A 22,853-nucleotide genomic window follows, 5' to 3' on the forward strand; every position below is an offset into this window, starting at 1 on the left:
TACTGTAGAGAATTCTGAAGCCATTGTGATTCCTGGTATCTCTCTCCTGGAAGTTTTTAGAATTTTTTTTTTGTCCCTAATATTCTGCATTTTCCTGATGAAGTACCTAGGTGTGGGTCTCTTTTTTCTGTTGTGCTGGGCTTTCTCGGGGGTTCTTTTCATCTGTAAACTCCTGTTTTTTAATGACTTCATTGACATTCCCTCCACTTTATAGGCTCTGTGTGCTGGGAACTTTTGTTAAGTTTTCTTCTTCCTGCATAATCTCTCTTTTCTTCTTTTTCCTCCCATTATTTTGTTTTCTATCCCCTGCTGTGGGAGCTTTTGTCAGATGTCTGGTAATCTTGGTTGTCTGTTATATTTTAAACTGGGAGGCGTAAAGCAGGTGGGTGCTCTGAGCATGTGAGTGGCGCTGGCGAGCTGCAGGCTCTGTGCGGGAGGGATCTGGCTGGGTCGTTTTGTGACCCAGTCTCGGTGAGCCTGTCACATTCCCAAGAGAGGAAGCTTCTGACCTCCTGCCTGGGGTTGAAAACCCACGTGCCAGCTGTTCTGCAGCAAAGTTGGAGAGAGCTGGGGTCTTAGAATTTCATTGGAACAGTTTCACTTAATCCTTCCTTGTTTTCGGTAGAACACCCTCGCCTACACAGGTGCCGAATCTCTGCCAGTTTAGAATCCTTCTAACTCATCCTCTCCAGAGACTAGACCTCCAGTTTTTTACAAGGATTGGGGAGGAAGAGTGGCTTGGCTGCACAGAGCCTGATGGGAAGAATCTGGTCATGTAACTGCTTCTCAGAGCTTTTTCAAACAGTCCTCCTTCACTCTCACTTCCCGGGGTACATGGTACTAAGTTTCCTCAGCCGTTGTCAATTCAGTGTATGGACTGGGGTGATACTCTGTTTTTCTCACTCATCGCTTAGAATCTGGATTCTCAGGCCTGCGAATGCATTGGCCATTCACCCATCGACTTTCTAGTTTCCAAACTTGCACGTGTGTGTGTGTCTGTGTGTGTGTGTGTTTAATCCCATTTCTGTCATTTTAATGAGATTTCACGAGAGAATAAAAGACACATCTGTGTGCACAACTCTTTCCCTAGAACTCTTACCTCCTTTTTTCCCTCATTGCTGCAGACAGTAGATGAGTAGTGTTTTTCAATGAGCTCAGTTTTGTTTTTCTCAAATCACTAATACGTGCCGGTTCAATAAGGATGTGCTTGTGAGAGCAGTTTTCCTATTAATGGTGAAGATTGTTTATAGACAAATTGGGATTCTCATAGTTAACTATAATGATTATACTCTATAGATATTCATCATCCTATAACACTTCACTGCCTTTTCACCCCTTTCTCATGGTCACACTCAGCATGGTCTTTATCAAGCATCCCTGGCCTGGCCATTTAATATCTAACATTGGCTGGACAGGGACCTGCCTGGTTTGAGGCAGCGACCTAAGTGAGATATTTAAGATGGAATCACTGCCCCTGGTGGGAGGGCTGGGAGGCCCCCCACTCTTCTCTGCAGGCTCCTCCCATGTCACGCTGCCAAGTGTAGGCCGGGCTGGAATTGTAAATGGAGTTGCACCTGTGTAATTATGCTCTACTATATTTTATGTAAAATTATGTCATTTAAGCTTAATTTTAATAATACTGTAAAGCTGGATCATTTTTAAATTATGGTAGAAGGAAAAGTTATGAATTTGAATGATATCTAATATTTATAAACCAAATGAAGAACTTCTAGATTCTTCAACTTGAGCTTATGAACCCCTTGAACTTGTAATAAAAATGTACTCATATATCCACATGAGAATCTTACCACGAAAAATTCACCTGAATCTAGTCAACCCTTTAGAGCTAAAACACCCAGTAAATGGGAAATAACAAAGGAGAGAAGACAAATTAAAATCATTACAAGGAAGCAAACAGACTGTTCCATAACGTGAGCCATTCTGTAGGATGACTGATCTGGTTTATTCAACGTCTCAACAACAACAGTGAAAAACCCTGGTGGGTGGGGCGGGGTAGGGGGGAAGAGGCAGGTGATCATAGGCGATACAATGTACAGATATGATGTGACGGCTCCACTGGGTCCCGATTCCAATAAGCCAACTGTGAGAAGACATTTTTGAGACAAAAGAGAAAAATCTGAATTTTGACTGCATATTAGCTGATACCAAGAAACTATTGATAAGTAGTTTAGGCATGATAATGGCCTTATGGTTCTGTGTACTGGAGTGTACCATCTTATGATGTCTACTGTTTACTTTAAAATACTTCAGCCTAAAACGTTTTACAAGAGTATGAGGGTTTGTTATCCTGTTTTTTCTACTCTTACACGTACTTGAATTTTTTATAATGAAAGATTTTTAACTCATAAATTCAAATGTATAAAGGAAATATACCAAAATACCAGCATTTTCAAAATTACAAGTGATTTTTCATTTATGTGAGAGTCAAAAAATTAATTTTTTTTTGAAAAACATGCCACATGATAGGTTAATGTTGCTATAGAAATGAAAGATGGGAAGAACCAAATCACCTGAGATACAGGGGTACATTGAGTAGAAATTGAGGGAGGGGAATGTGTCTCAAGAAGAAGACAGGAGGAATTTGATAACAGTTCTCCAATTCCACAGTTTTCCAAGGGCCCTTTTAAATAAATTACACGTGTTCATATATTCCCTGGTGAATTTGATTAAGTGCATAAACTTGCTATGTGTTAGTACTAAACATAGCTTTTTTCTTTAGATGATGAGTCTTTGAGAATGATTTTTGGTCTTTTCCATATTATAAATTTCTTATTCAGTCTTATCCACACAGAGGATTCTCAAATCTTAATAATTCATCAGATTCCAGTGAATTTCATGGAATAGTTGAAAACTAACCATAGCTTTTAAATGGAATGCATCTTTTATTCACAACCATTTTGCTCCAGCTTAAGTTTTTCCCGAAGGCAGTTTGATATATGTTCTTTGCAGTGTTATGAAGGAAGATCCTCCAGAGATGTCCTGAAAAGAGTCGCTGTGAATGCGCTGATGTCGCTTCTGGCCGTCAGCAGAAGAGCACAGAAACGCGCGCTGAAGGGTGAGCCACCTGACGCATCAGCTCTTTTTATGGCATGCTTTCAATTCGTATATTTTACTGCCTGTTCGTTTTAATTTTCTTTGGACTCAAAGAAAGAGTGTAAAGAGCTTTAGTGTCAGTAAAAAAAATACAGGTTTTATTTTCCCTGTACAGAAACATAGTAAACATGCATTACTTTTAAAATAAAAAGATTACACACGTAGATTATTTTTTGTGTAATGATTCTGACTCCAGAGAATCTATATCTAAATATTAGAGAAGATTTTAAAAATAGCACATCACTCAATTTCATAATAGTAACCACAAGCACATATTGCACACGTGAAGAAATCACGTAGTTTTGATAGTAATAACAACTGCATTAGATGATCCTATATTTTCGTAGAAATTTCCCCTCTAGTGTGTCATAATTTCTCATCTGGAATCAGGGAGCACAGGTCTTAGAGATGAAAGAGAACATCAAGCAGCAACATCAAGCCCACTGATTTGAGTTGTGACTTTGCTACTGAAACAAACTCTGCACGCCTCCAACGTAAATGAGACGTGGGTGGTATCATACTAAGTTGAAAACAAGCGGGCTTTAGCATTTTAGTTCTCTTACGTTTTTATCCTCTGATTCATTAACGTCTCACTGCAAGTGCGAAAATGAAGTTGGTTGGAAATAGAAAATGTTATTTTTTTGAGAGTTTGTTATGTGTAGTTTTAACTTTTTCGGAAATGGAATATCCTTTTGATTGTTTTGGATTTTGCCTTTCAGCCCATCTAATAGACAGTTGCGTGGAGCAGATGAAGCACATTCACGCACAGCTGAACCTGGAATCTCTGAGGCCTGGGAGGGCAGCACTGAAGAAAAAGGTGACTGAATTCTCAAGTTCTGGGAGGCAGGAAGGGCCATACGTAGAGACCGTCTCTCCAGTATCCTTGTGCTTATAAATGACACCAATGTTTGGTTGAAATGAGTGTCTGTTTTAGAAGAAAGGTACAGCCAAATAAATGAATGGGATTTCTACATTAGCAGGTTTGCGTTCGGGGTTTGTGTGTGTGTGTGTGTGTGTGTGTGTGTGTGTGTCTCTCTCTTAGTTCTCACTTGAAAATCTTTTAATGAGATTTATATATTATATGTTGTTGTTATAAGCATTTTGGAGTGTGCATGATACGTTTTTATACTACAAAAAGAAAATATTTCTCTCGTAGGTTCACTAGGAATGAGATAACTTCCTAAGTGTTTTCTATATGGTAGGCACTATTGTAAACATTTCATATTTATTATCCCCTGCACACTCATGACACCACAGTCACATAACTAATAATGGATAAAGCCACTGTTTGCCCCGTATCTGGGTGGTTGCAGAGCTGGTATTCCTAATCCGTGTTTATTTCCTTCCATGACTTCTGAATGTCTCTTTTAAGCGTTGAGTCTGCTGGACTCATGTTCAAACTGCATTTTCATGGTAAACTTGAAATAACACAGGTTTTTAAAAAAATTATATTTTGTATTGAGATAACATTGGTTTATAACATTATATGTTTCATGTGTACAACATTATATTTCTATTTCTGTATACGCTACACCATACTCATCACCAAAAGTTTAGTTTCCATCTGTCACTGTAGAGTTGACTCCCTTTACCCTTTTTGCCCTCCCCCTCATCCCTTCCCTTTCTGGTAACCACTGCTCTGGTCTCTGTATCTCCGTGTTTGTTTTTATTTTGTTTGGTTTGTTCATTTGTTTTGGGGGCTTTTGTTTGTTTGTTTGTTTTTTATATTCCACATGTGGGTGTAATCATGCAACATTTGTCTTTCTCTGTCTGACTTCTTTAACTTAGCATAGTGCCCTCAGGGTCCATCTGTGTTACTGCAAATGGCAGGATTGTGTGTGTGTGTGTGTGTGTGTGGCTGAGTAATATTCCATTGGATATATACACCACATGTTTTTAATCCATTCATCTGTCAGTGGTCACTTAGGTTGCTTCCGTATCTGAACTGTTGGAAATAACACAGTTTTTATATAATAGCAATGGTTAATACTAATAACTATGGTTAAAAAGATCTGCCACACAGGCTTACTGAGAAAGTGAATATGTGTATATGTTTATAAGTATATCTATTATATATACATATAATATATATATATAGATCTAAGACCATTATTGCAGCAGTCTATGTAGTAACTAGTTTCTACTGCATTTGATAAGAAACCAAGAAAAAGCCATATTTGATAATTTCATTGGTCCAGGGGCTTATATGTTTGTCAGTTTCTTTTCTTGCCTCTTTTCCTTTTTCCTCTCATGCAGAGGCCCTTTACTTCATCATTGAGAGTGTCAGCCAACACCTGATATGACTGAAAACCAGTCAGTACCTGCTTCACTTTATCGAGATGAAACATGGAGCTTATTATATATCTCAGTTCCTCCGTGCTTGATAGAACAGAAATAGCTTTTTCTTGGTGGATGTGCTTCTCGAGATATGGTCATCTGTCAGAGATCATTAGCCTGTCAGTTCCCTCAAAGCTATGGTGGTCAGGCACAGTGAGAGCATAGCTGCATTGTAATGTGACCCAGGGGAGAAGGAATTACTATATGTAAAAAGTGGAATATGCTATTGTTGTTCACATTTTTCAACTGCTTTTTGTTTAAACAGGAGGATGGTTTTATTAAAGAGTTAAGCATTGCCATGCAGCTCCTAAGAAATTGTCTTTATCAAAATGAAGAATGTAAAGTAAGTAGAGCTTCTTTTCAAAATTTTGATAGTGCTGTTATTAAACAGTTTAAATTTTATATGAGATAATTAGGGAAAATGGAAAACTCTTCGAATTTTTTTTTTTGATGCACGTTTGATTGGTTTGTAAGCTCAGTGTTCATTCTCAGAAATGGATGCACCTAATCTTATCATAATTCCTCAACCCTGATGACATTTCTTATGTTGGCGTTTTAACTTTATCACTGAAACTTTAACTTCAGGCAGCTAAAGCAAACTTGAGCCTCTTTTTTTCTACTAGTAGCCATTTCGGTTGTTTTTTTTTTTTTTTAACTAAGATGAAATGAATGGCTGTGTATGTCCTTTTTCTTTTTAAATTAATTAATTAACTAATTAATTTTTGACTGTGTTGGGTCTTCATTGCTGCATGCGGGCTTTTCTCTAGTTGTGGCGAGCCGGGGCTACTCTTCGTTGCAGTGCGTGGGTTTCTCATTGCAGTGACTTCTCTTTGTTGTGGAGCACGGGCTCTAGGCTTGAGGGCTTCAGTAGTTGTGGCACGCAGGCTCAATAGTTGTGGCTCGCAGGCTCTAGAGCGCAGGCTCAGTAGTTGTGGTGCACGGGCTTAGTTGCTCCGCGGCATGTGGGAATCTTCCCAGACCAGGGCTCAAACCCATGTCCCCTGCATTGGCAGACGGGTTCTTAACCACTGCACCACCAGGGAAGCCCCATGGCTATGTATGTATCTTAAGGCAGAATTTTTTCAAAGGTGGTTGTTAGACAGCTGCCCAAGGGGATAAGTAGAGGTGTCTGCATCCATAGGAAAGAAGATGAGGGTGTCTCCCGCTTCAGAGGAGAAATCGCTTACTGCTGTTGCCGAGTGTGGGCCTGTTGACGTCCAGGAGGTTCTTCACTCCCAGCTCTGCCGCAGCCCCTCTGTTGTTTTGCTCTGTCTGTGAGCATTGACGCTGTCATTTAACACAGCCGTTGGTGCTGTTATACAGGATATAGTGTCTGGAACACTTTGATTTGCTTGGTCATAGTGATACGACACTTTTGAAGAACTAGCTTCCACACAGAATTACTATGGAAAATGACTAAGATGAAGATAAATTACAGAAGTTTTCTTTTTTAAAAAAATTTCGTACCTTTTTTGTTTTTAGTTGTGATAAAACTGGAAAATATATACTATATCTAGGAAATGAACATCTTGAACACATATCCCTTAAACTGTGTAAAATAATCTGTTCAAGACACATGACTAACAGTTTACATTTCAAAGCAATTTGATGGGAATTAAGCATTGAGAGATTCCATTAAGATTCCCAATGGCACAAACTTTTTACTCCAAATAGAGGTGTCATTTACTAAGCTTGTTAGGGTCCTTGTGACTGGGTGCAGTTGGTGTGCGTCCGTGACACCTCACTCAGGCAACACGCCAGCACACTTTCCAAGTAGGATCTGCCTGTGGACTTCCGAGATGCTCGCCTGGGTACTGGTTGCAAGTGTAGTGTTCACATTTGTAACACATTAGCCAACTATGAAAGTGTAATCTCTCCGTAAATCACGTGTTTCTGCATTTCCAAGTTGTTTAATAAGGAATCCAAAGAAGAATATTTAGATTACTCTTGAGAATAAACATAGTTCTAGGGGGCAAAGATTCTTAATTTCTTTTCCTGTTCCAACTTACCTGAGGTGTGTGACACACTCCCATCACTAACTGTTGGTCACTCTTGTGGTGATTCACCAAGTCACCCAACGCCCGCCCCACCCCGCTGTCTATACCTATGACACGGAGGAGTTTCCATACCGGAAAGGTCACCGGGGCTGTGAGGTAGATGGACTGAAGAGCGGGCAAGATTAGAGGAGGTGAATGTGCTGGTGCAGCAAGAGGTGACGAGACCTTAGCCAGGCAGGGAGAGCGGGGAAGGAGGGAGGGGAGCAAATGCGAGAGACTGAGGAGAAAGAAGAGAGATGTAGAACGACTTCCAGGCTCAAGTTTACCGCAGGCGTGCCTAACAGAGCGGCGTGTAGCCGTGAGGGATCCTCATGTTGGGTTCGCACGTCGTAGTGTAAAGTGTCTTCGGGCTATCAGGGTGGAAAGTGGCTGGTGGTCAGTGGATTACATGGCTCTGGGACTCTGAGGGGCAGCGCAGACTGGGGATCTTAGGAGTTAGCAGTGCATAGAGGTGTTTGTAGCCATGACTATCGTTGAAATTTCCCAAGAGAGCATATAGTGAAAGCCTAGGTCATATCCTCCGAAAATATAACCATTTAAGAGGAGACAGAAAACAGCTGAGAAGGGAATGCTGGAGAGAGTTTGGAGGGGTTCTAGGATAGAGGGACTGCATGGAAATGAAGAAGAAAGAGCCCTTAATAGTTGCCACAGTGCCTGAGGGTTTGACAGCTATAAAGGTAGGAGCGATTTTACCAGCCTCATCAGTTCAGAAAAGAAATTGAAGTAAGCTGAAGATTAAATAATAGCTGGGAAATGACAGCAGTAAGAGTACTCTTCCTAGAAGCTTGGTTCTGAAAAGCAGCATTTATAATTTAGGACATACAGCATCAAAGGAAGCTAGTCTGTATGTTTACTCCTAACATGTAAAGTGCTTAAATATAAACAGAAATGAGCAAATCGGGGCCTAGTTATTAAAGAGACAGGAAGGGAAGAACTAATAGATGGGTAAAGATCCCTGAGGAGGCACGCGGGGCTGTGTTCCAGAACACAGATGGACGGATCAGTCTCTGCCGAAAGAGGAGCACCTATTCCTCACTGCCAGGCAGGAAGGATGAATGCAGGGAAACACAGATAGACCGTGTGGATGGAACGGCGGAGTAGAGAAGGAGCTCATACCTCATCGTTTCTGTCTTCTCTGTGAAACAGTAAGCAGGGTCGTCTGCGGCAGTCGTAGGGCTGTGCTCCAAGCCTGTGGAGAGTGGGGAGTAGCATTGGGAATAACCTGCCTACTCTCTTTACGGAGTACTGATACTCCATAAAATTGTGTAGGGCATTATATGAAGGCCCACACGTGTGCACATGGGTCTACAAATTGCCTAGTAATTCTGTTCATTAAAAAAATTGTTGCATTTACTGCCAATAGTTATATTTTATCCATAATATTGTCCCAGCGGTAACTGATCTTCGTAATAAAAACTGAGTTACTTAAGAATGATTGATTTAGCATAATATTTTGACTGAAGTTTATCATATTCAGCTTATTTAAAAACAGTAGTCTAGGGCTTCCCTGGTGGCGCAGTGGTTGAGAACCTGCCTGCTAATGCAGGAGACGCAGGTTCGGGCCCTGGCCTGGGAAGATCCCACGTGCCGCGGAGCGGCTGGGCCCGTGAGCCACAGTTGCTGAGCCTGTGCGTCTGGAGCCTGTGCTCCGCAGCGGGAGAGGCCGCGATGGTGAGAGGCCTGCGCAGCGCGATGAAGAGTGGCCCCCACTTGCCACAACTAGAGAAAGCCCTCGCACAGAAACGAAGACCCAACACAGCCAAAAATAAATAAATAAATTAATTAATTAATTAAAAAAAAAAAAAGTAACTGAAGTGAAAAACCAATTGAGGACACAAAACAAGGCAAAAATATAAAAAAAAAAAAAAAAAAAACAGTAGTCTACTTCTGATCTATCTGTCTAGCCACACATATTAGATATAGATACATATACATACACCCAGGGAGGGGGGGGAGGGGAGAACTCAGAATTGATCAGAATGTTTCCTTAATGAGAAAATCCCTTTTCTTAACCATATCATAGCATTTATAAGAGTTTATTTAATGTTGCAAGATATCACTGTCTTGCTTAATTTACAGGTTCAGAAGCTGTTTTTCTACATTTCTGACCTAAGCTGCGTATTCTGGTCACCCCAGTGTTGCAGGGACTTCCTGAGACTGGTCAGGCTTGTGGTCAGGGCAGTCCGGGTTGCAAGGTGCTGAATCTGTCCATAGGATTCCTTTCTCTAATCAGAACAAAAATCAATTCAGTTTTTGTCTCATGTTGGTGACAAGTTTTCTGGCTTTGATTTTAATTTATATTTTCATTATTCAGACTAATGCTGCCCTTGTTTCCTTCCTGCTGCAGGAGTCAGCCCTGGAAGCTCATCTCGTCCCTGTCTTGCACGCTCTCTGGCCTTGGCTTTTGATGGATGATTCACTGATGCAAACTGCCCTGCAGCTGCTTTGTGTCTATACTGCAAATTTTCCAAATGGTAAATGGAACCCAATGCTGCCTTTCAAAAATATACTACAATACTAATCTTATGTAATGTTGTTAAAGTGGAAAAATGAATATACATTTTGAAGTGTTTCTTCCACTTATTTGAGGGTATGTTGGTTACAGGTATGCTTTCTCATAGGTATTATAAGAACGAGCAGTTATGTTAGTATATGTTTGATGAGACAGAAGAGTCATTAGACAGCTCAGGGAATAGAGAGGGAGAAACTGTCGCAATTATATGGCAGCAGAACGTTGAATTTAAGAGGAAAATTGAGAGTGAAAATTATGATGGAAGACCTTAAAAACAGGTTAAGGTTAAAACTTTAAGAGATTCCAGAGCAGGAGGCTGGCGTGATGAAAGGTAGTTCTGGGTTCGGTTGGCTTGGCAACAGTTGGTATCGTTGGGGTGCCTCTTTCATTCCTGCACTTGACAGACTTTTTATTGAGAGCCTCCCGGGGCCCTGCATTGTTAGAGGCCAACAACTAAGAGAGAGCAGAGCAAGCGGGGAGGTGACTTGGGAAGAGAGGAGAAGGTGTGAGGTAGCTGTTTGAGGGGAAGGAAGTGGGGGGCACTGCGGGCAGTGTGAGTTTCCCATGTAAACTTAGGGTCACAGATTTAAGGTTTAGTCAGCAAGTTGAAGGTTTGCGTGCTTCTTCTAGCAACAGTCAGCAGCGTAGCAGTTGGATTCTCCGTGTATCAGAAGACAGACAGAGGAAGGACCGGAACTGAGAACATTCACAGCCATCTTGGCACCGCTGTGTGCTGGGGGTGGCTTTTTCCTCCCTCCACCCTGGAGCCGCCCGTCCTGTTGCCCACTCCGCGTGCCGCTGGCCGTGTGACCTGGCGGGAGCGGAGCCTCAGGCTCTGTGGTGTATGCAGAGCGCTGCAGGGCGGCGGCGGCGGCCTTGCTTTCAGGCCGCTGCTGTTGACTTTCCCTCCTCACTCCTGCTCTCACTGCCGCCCACCCCGGCTCACGGCCTCTCGCAGCGTGACCGGCGGGGCACGGCCGTCTCTGAAGTGTGGCCTCTGCACATCACCCTTCTTTACCCCACCCTTCACTCCTTAATTTAGGGTTTAGGGAGGTGTGCTTAGGGGAAGAAAAGAATCCGTTGCAAAATACTGAGCAAAAGAAACATGTATTGGGTTGGCCAAAAAGTTTGGGATTGTTCCATAAGATGCTACAGAAAAACCCGAACGAACTTTTGGCCAACCCAATACTTTACGATAAATCTTTGAAACCATAATCTATGTTGCTTACATACTTACAGTTGATGCAAATATTAGAATGTGGTTCTAATTGAGGAAGAAGCTTTTTATTTTCCTGTCTTGTTTGTTTCCAAGCAAACCTGCATCATTTAGTGATAGTTTGTGTAACGAATGGAAACCTTGGTATTTGGATACTGCTATGTAGTGTGAATACAGGAAAGATCACTCTATTTATTTGTGTTTACCTACCTTTTATGAGTTTATTTTACAGAATGTATTTGATTCAGATCTAGTTGTACTTAAGCTGGCCTCCTTGCATGGACTTTCACAAGCTAATCATACCTTAGGCTTACGTTACAATACAGTAAAATGCATTTCTAATTCTTTTATGATTATTTTTCTCCTTTGATAAATCCCATATGGTTGTTTAATTTACTGAGTAAACACTGGACTCTGGAAAACCAGTTGATGCTACTGCTGGCGCTCGCTGCTTGTGAGCTGTGTGACCTTGAGCAAGTCACTGACACCTCTGAGCCCTGAGATGTCGTTTAGCGTATATGGCTGGTGCATTTGTCCTGTCCTCCCACCCCAGGATTATCGCGTTCCTCATTTTTTTCTTCTGTAAAATGGAGGCATTAGACCACAGTGTTTTTAAATGCTTTATTGAGGTCATTAGGCCCTCAGTCCATTAGATCAGATGCAGACATATCAGCACCGGCCTTCAGTGCTATTGCAGTTCACAGGCTAATGGCCAAGTGCTTTGATAGACAGACATGCTTTACCACTCAGGTTGTTGAACTAAATAAAGCGTGACGCTGAGACGACGTTGTGATAGACTGTTGTTTTTGAAGGTTGCAGTTCTCTCTGTTGGTCAAGTTACGGACAATATCCTGTTCAAGCTGCACATCGAGGGGCCCCTGGCAGCTCCCTGATGCTGTGTATCCTGAAGATGGCTTCCCAGGTGCCTCTCGAGAACACTGCAGTCCAGCAGATGGTTTTCATGTTTCTTTCAAACCTGGCCTTGTCTCATGACTGTAAAGGGGTAATTCAAAAAGTAAGTACTTAAACTCTCCTTCCTATCATAAAAAAAGACTCAGTAAAATAATCCTTTCAACCGAGGACATGTGTGAAAAGTCTAGAACTCAGTTTCTAGGATTAATTATTATGATTTTAAGGCATTTTATTTTAAAGGATTGTAAAAGGATCAGGAGGTTCACTTTGTTTAAAGCCTGTTGATAGGTGATACATGAAAAGTGACAGAAACTAGAATATGATCATACCATTCCCTTTTAGTCTGTCTTCTTAGCTTTTGGACTGTATTTTCTCTCTCTCAAAGATGACGGTTTTAGAAAGACAGCTGTGTTACATTTATTTGAGATCATAAAAGCGATATATTGGTCTTCAAACAGACCAAATTGAGCAGTAACAGTTCTAGTTCAATTTGCATTGTCGAACGGTTTGTGAAGTCACGGCCCCTCCCCAAGTTAGACCTAGCGTCTTTATGGTGCACAGGTGACTTTCCAGTCCCTGAGACTCCTGTGCCAGGACATGGCTTCCCGCCGCTGCTTTCAGCTTGGGCTCTTTAAGAGGGACGGTTGGCTTAAGCAAACCCAATACACGTGTTCCCTTAGGCTGTATTTAGGTGCGTATAAACAGGACCCCTAATTTGGAAGATCCCTTGAAGTTTGAATATGGTCAGATTATCTGTTACTTACTAGTACATAGTAATTTGAATGCTTCCCTTTCATTTACATGAAGGCCAAGGTAAATTGCAAAAGTTGACCACATTCCTAAGAACTGAGTCTCCTTTTCCTCTATTGTATCATCTCGCCAGCCACCACCCCCTCCAAAAAAAAAAACACACTGTGAGTGCAGTCTCTAAATAAATAGCAATCTTACTAAACAAAGATCTTCTCAGTGGTATGTTGGAGCTAACTCACGCTGGTTCATGAGTGTTTTTGTTAATCTTCAGGAATTTTGCAAGCCAGCTGACATCTTGGTGGTATCTTGAAATCAGCCATGGTGGGACTATTCACGCCATGCACATCAGGGACCTACTACTCTCACCTCAGCTGTTTATTTGCCAGCACATGGCTGGATATTTGCTCTGTGTGTGTGTGTGTGTGAAGTCATCCGGAACTGGATTTTGTTGGGGGAGGGGCAGTGCTTTCTGCCACTTCCTTATGGAGAGCATGCTGGTAGGAAGCAAAGTAGGAATTCCCAAGTGGAATATAAATGCTAATCTTGGATCTGATGTGTGACTGAGCTGACGCTTATTCTTTTTAAGCTTCAGTTTCTTCATTCAAAAAAATTTTAGGTTAAACAAAATGATCTCTAAGATATTTCAACCCCCAATCTATGATTTTGGTAAGGTACTTATGCATATTTTGTTTTTCTCCTTTTTAAAAAAAAAAAAAAATTATTTATTTGGTTGCGCCGGCTCTTAGTGGCGGCAGGCGCGCTCCTTAGTCGCGGCAGGCATGCGGGGTCTAGTTCCCTGACCAGGGATCGAACCCGGGCCCCCTGCATGGGGAGCGCGCAGTCCTATCCACTGTGCCACCAGGGAAGTCCCCTTAGGCGTATTTTGATATAAGTGTGATCGGACTCCATTTCATCAGATTTCCATTTCAGGTGCAGATTGGTCAGGTTATTTTTCCTCTGCTCTAATTAGGAGTCCTCCAAGCCTTCCTCTGCTCATTGTTACGACGAGCCCTGGACGCTTTCAGCTACACCTCCCGTAACTCATCTCTAGTTATTAGAAAAATGTAGCTAATGCTGTTGTACAACTAAAACTCTGAAATCATCTGTTTTCTCTCTACCATGGCATATTTCTTTGCATTCTACCCAATGCAGGAAATCGTCTAAAAATGTCTTCAGGCCCAGCAAAAAGAAGGACTGCCCAGAGCATAGTTACAATTTAAAGTACTATCATATATTTTATCACTGTTGTCAACTCCAGATCTCCAAGATCATGGCAGGATCTAGCTGAATGGGAAGGACAAGGGGTGAATCTAAGAAGCACTAATTTGGGCTGAGAGGTGGGAAGGGATGTGAGTGACGGCAAGGGCAGGGCAGAGTGGGATGCAGTTCTGCAGCTTACTTGTTGCTTGGCTGGTGTTGCTAATGTTTCTGCAGCTCGTTTCGTTCTTGTACTCAGTCCTTTTACATAAAAGTGCCAAACTTATTTTATAGATTCAAACCAAAATTTTGATTTAGGTGTAGGGGAACCCAAGAAATAAGCCAGAATAAATTGTTAAACAGGAAGAAAGATGAGCTATTCTGGAGAGTTGTGAAAGTTAAGCGATTGTATTTCTGCACCCTGATCCAAATGCCTGTGGTTCCCATGCTGTCCTGGGCTTCTTCTTGATCTGATACTTTTATGCTTTCTTTCCTTGTTTGCATACAGATTATTCTAGGCAATAAGTTACTGTCTTTCACGTAGTTCGGGGTTTGGTGTGGTTTTATGGAAGGGGTTTTCTTTGGAGGTTGAAATGACTCTTACAGTCAAGTAATGGAGCTTTCTCATCTGTAAGTTTACAAGAATGACACGTAGCCACGAGAAATCATCTGTAATGGTGAGCAGCTGGGGTAAAGTGAGTATACGATGTACCCACAGATTTTTTTTAAAAAACACTTGTCCTTGGTACTACCAGAGTTGTTAACTGGTGTCCAAGACTGACTGAGGTTTTGTTTCTTTTTCTTTCCTATAGGATAGCTTTAAATGAGTAGCAAAATTGCCAGAATGTAGACAGAAAGAGAAAACTCAAGAAGCCTGAAATAATCCCCAAACTGAATGATCAATCCTAAATAACTAAGAGTTGACTAGTTACTTTATCCATCATCAGGAAAGGATTAGTAAGAATTACAATTTGAGCACTGTTTTGTTCTCCTTAACCTTTTCACTTATACCTGGAAACAGTATAGATGGAGTGTTTGGAAGATATTGGGAGGAAGGAGAAATTAAAGTTGGGGAAGAGAGGAGCAGAATGCTAGTACTTAATCTCTGAGGGACTAGGAAAATAATGAAGAGACTCAAGAGGAAAATAATATTCTCTCTATTTATCCACAGAGTAACTTCTTACAGAACTTTTTGTCTCTAACATTGCCAAAAGGAGGAAATAAACATCTCAGTAATCTGACCATTCTTTGGTTGAAGTTACTCCTGAATATATCATTTGGAGAAGATGGGCAGCAAATGATCCTGAGGCTTGACGGCTGTTTAGACTTACTTACAGAGATGAGCAAATTCAAGCATAAGAGCAGCCCTTATTTACCTCTTCTTATTTTTCATAACATTTGCTTCAACCCTGCCAATAAGCCCAAGATCCTGGCTAATGGTGAGTATTCTGCCTGTACACCACACGCATCCATTTATACGTGTGGTTATTCAGGTGAAAACACAGAATAGTTTATAAATAATGTGCCAGGTGCTTATTCAGCACGCGCCACGTTCAAGGCCCTGTGGGAGGCCGCACGCAGCTGTAGGGATGAATCGAATCGGGCCTGATTCCCGCCCCTGAGATGCTGCTGAGTCTCCCGGGCTAACAAGTCGCCGCACGACGGCCAGGCTGGATCCAGGAGGTAGCACCGAGCTGGACCTGGGCCCCACCTCCTCTCCCCTCCCTCCTCCCGTCCCTCTTGCCGGTCCTCTGACTCCTCCAGCCTTTGAGCGGGCGCTGCCCTGTCCAAGGAGCCTGCCCAGACCAGCCTGCCCACGTGGTAGCCCCACCTCTTCCTCCTGCCTCCCCGCCCTCTCACCCTCTGCCCCTTCCCCTGCTCTACCTTTCGCCATAGCATTACCACCAGCTGCTACACTGTGTTTTCAGTGTATACCTAGGTGTTCCCCGTCTGCCTGCACCAGAACATAAGCTCTTACACGTCAGGAGGTTTCTGTCTCTTTTGTTCACGTGTATGCGGAGCAGCTAGAATCACGCCCGTCACTAGTGGGCGCCCAGTGGGGGGTGTGAGCTGGAGGGTGACACTGAGCAGGCAGCAGGGCTCAGGACCCAAGAGCACTGGTGACAGTAGCTTCACAGCGGCTTCAGGAGGCGAGGGTTGGTGAGCATTCAGACAAACTTTGAAGCAGAAGGAGCGAAATGGAAACATCTGTTTGTGCAGCCATGTGCTGTTTCTGTGAGGGGTGTGCGAATTTCACGTTTTATGAGGAGGCGTGTTACCATGAAAAGAAGAGAGGTGGGCTCTAGACTCCCACGTACCTGATGCCGGATGCCAGGCCCTCGTGCGCTCCCTCAGCGTTGCCTGGGGCGGCTTCTCCGGGTCCACTTTCTTCATCTAGAAAAGGGTCCCTCCTTTCTTGACTTCAGTAGAAATGAGTTGTTAATACATAAAGTGCCTCGCGCTGTTTATGGTACATGCTGGTGCTCCAGATGTATTAATTCTCTTTCCATTCATGTTTTTCACTTAAAGTTTTCTTAGAGGTGTTTTTCTATGAAACACGGAGTTTTCCAAGTGGAAAGGATTCTGCTTACATTCTGTTGTGTATAGTCATGATTCTGTTTTTCTGATAGTAATTACTGAATTGCTAGAAATGCGGGGGAAGATTTTAGAAGCTCAGCCACCCTTTAACTTCCCTGGATGAATTCCCATGGCCCCTCTGCTGGCGCTGTGTGGCCGCCATGGGGGAGGGGCTGGGGGGGCTCCAGCGACTTGTTTCCAGGTTTCCATCCTCCTTTGCTGTGCCTCCCTCAGCCCTTACGTCGTGAAGTGAGGGTGGCGCTAGGGCCCTGCGTCAGGGGGCAGCGAGACGGCCTGTGTGAGGCGCCTGTCCCTCCTCCTGCCACCACCTGTTAGCAGTCGCCTTCCTCACAATAAGTTGTTCCTTTGGGGACTGCTGACTGCAATTTTATTATTGAGAGAGTTGGGAAAAGGTCAGGCTTTAGGGAGCTAAAGGAAAAGTCTGCATTTTCCATTTCTGCATCACGCAGGGTTTGTTTTTTTTCACAAATAAGATCTTTTATTTGTCACCATTAAAAGTCTGAATTTTAAACAGATTCTTAGACTGGTGGCTCATATCCATCAGCTGGTTCAACTTTAGCACCTGTCTCGTCCCCGGTAGCTTTTCCAGGACTACTACCTTCACCACGTAGCTCTGTGTGTTTTCCTAGTTCAAACTTGGGCTTCCTCAGCATTTTTACTTTTCTAACAAAGTCATCATGGACCTCTTCTGTGTCTTTTCCAATGCTGTCTGGAATCAATTTATTGACCACCTCTTTCAAGTCATTTGTCTGCTCTTCTCTGGTTGTGATTTCCATCATCTTCTTCTGGGTCTGGTGGACTTGCTGGTGCTGGGCATAAGAGGTCTTCCCGAATCTGATTGTTGCATTTTTTAGTAAAACCCACACAGAATAGACGAAGCAAATAACCATCGGTAGTCTTGACATCCACGTGAGCTTCAGTCATGGTCTGCCATTTTTTGACCCTGGAGCACATTTTGTCACGCGTAAGGTCCATGCCACGGAGATTAGTCAGGCAGTTTTTGCCCTGAACGTCCTTGGTGATTAGCTTGAATTTTCTAAATGCAGCTTCATCATTCTGCAGATCAGCAGGGATCACTTCAAAAACACGACCCTTGAGGCCATCAGATGTGATTTTGGTTCCTTGAGTTCTCGTGACCAGTGTTTTCCCAATATTTCTTATATTGAACATAGCTGGTACTTTCACATCATACCAATCTTTCTTAGGAAATTGGTCAACCATTTTCTTCTTGGCTCCCTTTTTGCTGCCTTTCGTAAGACGCTTGTTATTGCTGACTGCCAGGGTGCTGCTCAGAGAGCCAAAAGGCTGGATCGCTCAGGATTTATTTTTAAACATTTCCTTGTATCAGCAATGTGCTCTCTCCTTCATTAGCTTCAAGAAGGAGCTTTCCCCAGCCCCACAGATGTGAGATCAGGGGCCTTCAAGGCAGGGTAGGAAGCAGCAACTGTGCAGTTTCTACATGGACGTGTCGCAGGCACTGCCTCCGTCTCCACTTGGGGATCCAGAGGGAATGCTTGGCAGGGTCAGGCAGCTTGAAAGTCTTCCCAGCAAGGCTGCGTGACTCTGATAGTAGCACCCAAACATCCAGTTTAGATGGCCAGGAGTAGAGTGGGCAGTGGGGCTTGACTTTGCTGTTTAAACAGATCCAGAGTACTCCTTGTTTCTGGTCATGTCAGGGTAGGTCTCCTCTCTGAAAACAACAAAAACATGCTAGATAAAATATATTAAAATTCACCTTAAAAAATCAAAGAACTGAAAACATAGTGGGAAACTTCTAGGCCAGTTTTGATTGAAAGTCTGTGCCCAGAGAGGTAGGAAGTTTGTAGAAAGCTCTTTAGCTCCCAGGACATTTGCCAGCTTTGTGTGCTTGGGCTTTTGTCCAGGAGTGCCAAGAGGGGAGGGGACAGACGCCGGGAATCTCCGGAGTCTTATGGACCATCCTGCAGGTATTGAGCTGGAATCCCAAAGAACTAACCTCTTAGAAAAGGATGAATCGGAATTAAATTGGTGCCCCAAACCTCATGCAGGCGACTAGAAAGAAAAGAAAACCAAGTGTGAGAATGGGCACCAGAGACTGCCCCTCACAGCTCTGCACCCCAGAGACACATAGACAAGTGGCCCATGACCTTGGTCGGAGCTGATCCTCGATTAGCAGTGCCGCTGGGGGCTGAGCAGAAGCAAACTGCCCTCTGATGGATGGAGGACAAGTTTGTACTAGGCCTCAGGGAACCTCCACAAATAATTTTTCAAAAGCATCAGCCAGTATACAGTTAAAGGTGACCAAGCTTGTCAGGAAAAATGGCAACATGAGTGAGAAACAGCAGGGGGAAGAATACCAACTTATCTATCTAGATTTCAGATGTTGGAATCATAAAACACAGGTTTGAAATGACTTTATTTATACAATATTTAGATAAATAAATGACAAGCTTGAAAGTATTTGCTGGGAATAGGAGACTGAAAAATTGAAAGATTTGGAAAAAGAACCAAGCAGAGCTTCACTGTTGAGTATGATAATCAGTTAGCCACTTATAGGTGTTTAAATGTAAATTAAGATATTCAGTTTGTTAGTCACACTAGCTACATGTGGCTGTTGGCTATCTTATTAGAGCACATACATATAAATATTTCCATCATTGTAGGAAGTGCTATTAGACAGGACTATTCTAGAACTTCAATAGCCAAAATTAAAAACTCAGTATACATGTCTGGCAGCAAGTTAGGTGCAATGGAGGAGAAAATTTAGGCATTAGAAGATAGATCAGAAAAACAATATCCAGAATGCAGCACAGATAGCTAAAAAAGGTGAGAAAAGATTAAAAGAATAAAGGGTTAAAAAAAAAAAGGTAAGTGACATAGCAGGATACATTGGGACAGTCTAATTGCATGTTTAATTGAAGTCCTCGAAGGAGAGAAGAGAGGAAATGTCAGTGATGACAGCCACACATTGTAAGGACTGTTTTCGTCAGACACTGATCCATAGATTCAGGAGACTCAGATAATTCCGAGCAGATCGATAAAAATAAATCCACGTCTGTTCTCTGGAGGTTATCTCTATGTTGCTGTGCGAGTTCAGTTCATACCTATTTGTTAAACTTGAAAATGTTTTACATGCTTTTTTGTGTACATGTTATATTCCACAATAAAATGTGCTTTTTTAAAAAATTGATCCACTTGCATTATCAGAGGGGACACTACATTAAGTGACCTATATATGTACTTTATTAAAAATTTTAAGAGATAGTAACTGGTTGAAGGAGTTCTATAAACTCACTGAGATCATGGGGTATATGTTCTGAGTGTCTGATAAAAAGTATGGAAACATCCCTGGATGATCCTCAGATGGAGAACCCAGAAATCACCCCGCATTTGATGATGGTCCCTAAGAGTGCCAGCTGCCACCCGTCACCTCCCGTGATGGATTGCATCAGGTAGCTGTGGTATAGAGGCTGGGTCCGGGTAGGTTATGATACAGAGGTGGCGGGCGCAGAGCAGGTGGTGAGGCAGGAGGGGGTGGCCGGCAGAGAGCCGCAGCCCCCACGCCTCACTGCTGCGCCCTCTGTCCCTGCTGCACAGAGCTCACTTTACGGAGCCCCCTTTTTTTTTTTCCGTAAAAGATTTTAAATTTCTTAAAATTTCTTTAAAAATGCTAGGTAAAATCACTTAAAATCATTTTTGTCTGCTTTAGTTATGGAATCTTTCATCCAACTAGTATTTATTGAGACCCTGCAATAAACTTGCAATGTGAATATTCACCAGTGAGCAGACACACAGACTCTGCCCCCAGCTACGTTACAGTTTCATTAGGTGCATTCATTGAGGTGGGGATAATGCAGAGAGAGAGTTCCCAATAACAAGTGTTTCACCCCTAAGAAGGCAACATGTTTTTAAAATCACACATTTTAGAGGGAAAATAATTTGATAGAATTTAATGATACATACAGTTAAGTAGTAAAATAGATTCATGTATTGTTCTGAAACAGTTGGACCATCTCCTTGGGGCTAGACATCTCTACTTTAAAATGAGTAGACTGCTGCAGATAATTCGTAAGTCTTGATTTCATACTCCGGCCAGCTTTGCACAGAGGGGGTGTATCTTGTGTGTTGTTACGCCTTTAAACAACATTTTCCCCTTTCTCTCTCTCTCTCTCTCTCTCTCTCTCTCTCTCTCTCTCTCTCTCTCTCTCTCTCTCTCTCTCTCACACACACACACACACACACACACACACACATGCCTTTGAAATGTTTAGCCCTTTTTTAAAAGGCTTAACTAATATGGTATTTCTTGATTATTGTTTTATATAGTAGCCCATGCTATTGATATGTTTGTATAATGTCTTTATAATTTATCATAAGAGCAAGTCCTATTTTCCTGCATGTGAAAATGTGAGATATGATTGAACGGCTCATTGCTAAACTCATTGTGTAATGGCTTACTTCTGCTCTATCGTTGTCTTTAAATGAATGCGCCTTTGTTGAATTAGGGCCGAAAAAGTTAAGCGGCCGTGGCTTCCCTGACAGTTCTGTGCCTGCTGTGAAAACAATTTGTTTCGAGGTGGTTCTCCCACATACCACATGTTATAAAAGATTGCTTTTGCCAACTTTGTATTTGTTTGGTGGGTACAAAGGGGTTATCTGACCAGTCTAAGATATGAATCCAATGTATTGTCTGGGACTGAACTTTTTTTTTTAATGCGCTTATTATTAGAAAAAGTCATCAGTGTGCTAGCTGCCTGTCTGGAAAGTGAGAATCAAAATGCTCAGAGGATTGGAGCAGCTGCGCTTTGGGCTCTGATTCACAATTACCAAAAGGTCAGTTTTTAAAATCGTTGTTGTCCCTAGGGGGCAAACACCAAGGCTCTCGGGACGTCAGAGGACTGTCAGCAAGGAAAAAATCAAAGTCAAAGATAGTGTTGCCTTTGTGCTTTCAAACCATTAGTAAACGATCTGTCAAAATCTTTCATGTAATCATTTCAATAGGAGGTGTCTCAGTTCCAAGTGTTTCTCTCTTGAGTGAATTCTCCCTGTTAATATAACTTGATTTGCCATATTGGTACAATGCTAGTATGAACTGTTTCTTCTAAAAGACGGGTCAAGGAAAAATTCATCTTGAAATCAGGCCGAACGATGAAGTTTTATCCAGCTGCGGGATTCGCCTTTCTCTAGGACGCGTCATCACTGAACTTTGAAGTCAGCTCAGTCCTTGTAAGGCTGCGGCAGAGGGCCGGCCCCAGGGGAACGGCCAGCAGGTGGGACTTGCACCTGCTGTCTCTGGCCTCTGGTCTTCTCTTTGATGGCAGACGTCTCACTCCTGAGAGAAATACCTGTGTGTACCTAGTGGCTGAGTAGTGGCCAGGTGACGGTGTTAGGACAGATGGCCATCCCCGAACGGTGCTCACGCAGCTGGCCGTCCCTGGTGCGCGCTGGCTGGTGTCAGCACTCGTGAGGACAGAGGCCGCTCTTGTCACTGTCACCCCTCTACCCCCGGGGCTCAGCACAGGGTTGTGCACTTTGGAGTCGCTCAGTAAGTACTTGTTGGCCAACTGACTGACTGCTAATATTGCGTACCCTTGATCTGAAATCTGAGGTTTGAGGAAATAATGAAATACTGAAACTGGAATGGCATAGTTTAAAATAGCAAATTAAGATCAGGGGAGAAGGGGGAAAAGGGGAGGGAAGGAAGAACATGGGACAGTAGAGTAAGAATCAAGTCAGATAGGGAAGGACGTGGGCGGTGGCACAGTGGGATGGACTAGTGTAGAATCTCCAGCTACATCATTCTCTTCTGTAGTATCCAGTTTAATACTGCAGTCAACAAGCGCAGACTTAGTATTGTGCTATCCTGATTCTTAAACACATGGGAATAAGTCTAATTGATGGATTGCTCTATATTATCCTAGGCAAAAACAACTTTGAAAAATCCATCAGTAAAAAGAAGAGTGGATGAAGCATATTCCACAGCAAAGAAAAGTAAGTTTTATTGTTAAAGAGATGATAGTTAAACTTGGAAGCTGTTCACTGAATTCTCTGATTAATGATATATTTGGACAGTACACAGCAAAATGGCAGTTTTCTACACTGATGTTTTACACTGATGTTTGAGGAGCTTCTATGTTGAAGCATTATAAAGTGTGCCAATATTTGGTCCATGTTTTTCATT

At 42.5% G+C, this 22,853-nt stretch overlaps 1 protein-coding gene and 1 pseudogene across 6 annotated transcripts in view; one reads left to right on the forward strand and one right to left on the reverse strand.

Annotated features, from left to right (window-relative positions):
- Window positions 1–22,853, forward strand: part of RTTN (rotatin) — a 142,542-nt gene that overhangs the window by 114,251 nt on the left and 5,438 nt on the right. For 5 of the 6 annotated variants that reach the window (XM_057527198.1, XM_057527197.1, XM_057527200.1 and 2 more), the window contains 8 exons: window positions 2,971–3,076; window positions 3,834–3,931; window positions 5,717–5,794; window positions 9,856–9,982; window positions 12,049–12,251; window positions 15,267–15,534; window positions 21,402–21,505; window positions 22,594–22,663. In XM_057527198.1, coding sequence (XP_057383181.1) covers window positions 2,971–3,076; window positions 3,834–3,931; window positions 5,717–5,794; window positions 9,856–9,982; window positions 12,049–12,251; window positions 15,267–15,534; window positions 21,402–21,505; window positions 22,594–22,663 — 1,054 coding nt within the window. Of the gene's footprint in view, window positions 1–2,970; window positions 3,077–3,833; window positions 3,932–5,716; window positions 5,795–9,855; window positions 9,983–12,048; window positions 12,252–15,266; window positions 15,535–20,676; window positions 20,741–21,401; window positions 21,506–22,593; window positions 22,664–22,853 lie in introns of those variants that run through there. The other variant, XR_009005111.1, reaches the window with a different exon arrangement.
- On the reverse strand, window positions 17,200–18,716 carry LOC103013502 (40S ribosomal protein S3a-like; annotated as a pseudogene).

This window comes from Balaenoptera acutorostrata, chromosome 13, assembly GCF_949987535.1.
Source record: "Balaenoptera acutorostrata chromosome 13, mBalAcu1.1, whole genome shotgun sequence".
In the NCBI taxonomy this organism is placed as follows: Eukaryota; Metazoa; Chordata; class Mammalia; order Artiodactyla; family Balaenopteridae; genus Balaenoptera; species Balaenoptera acutorostrata.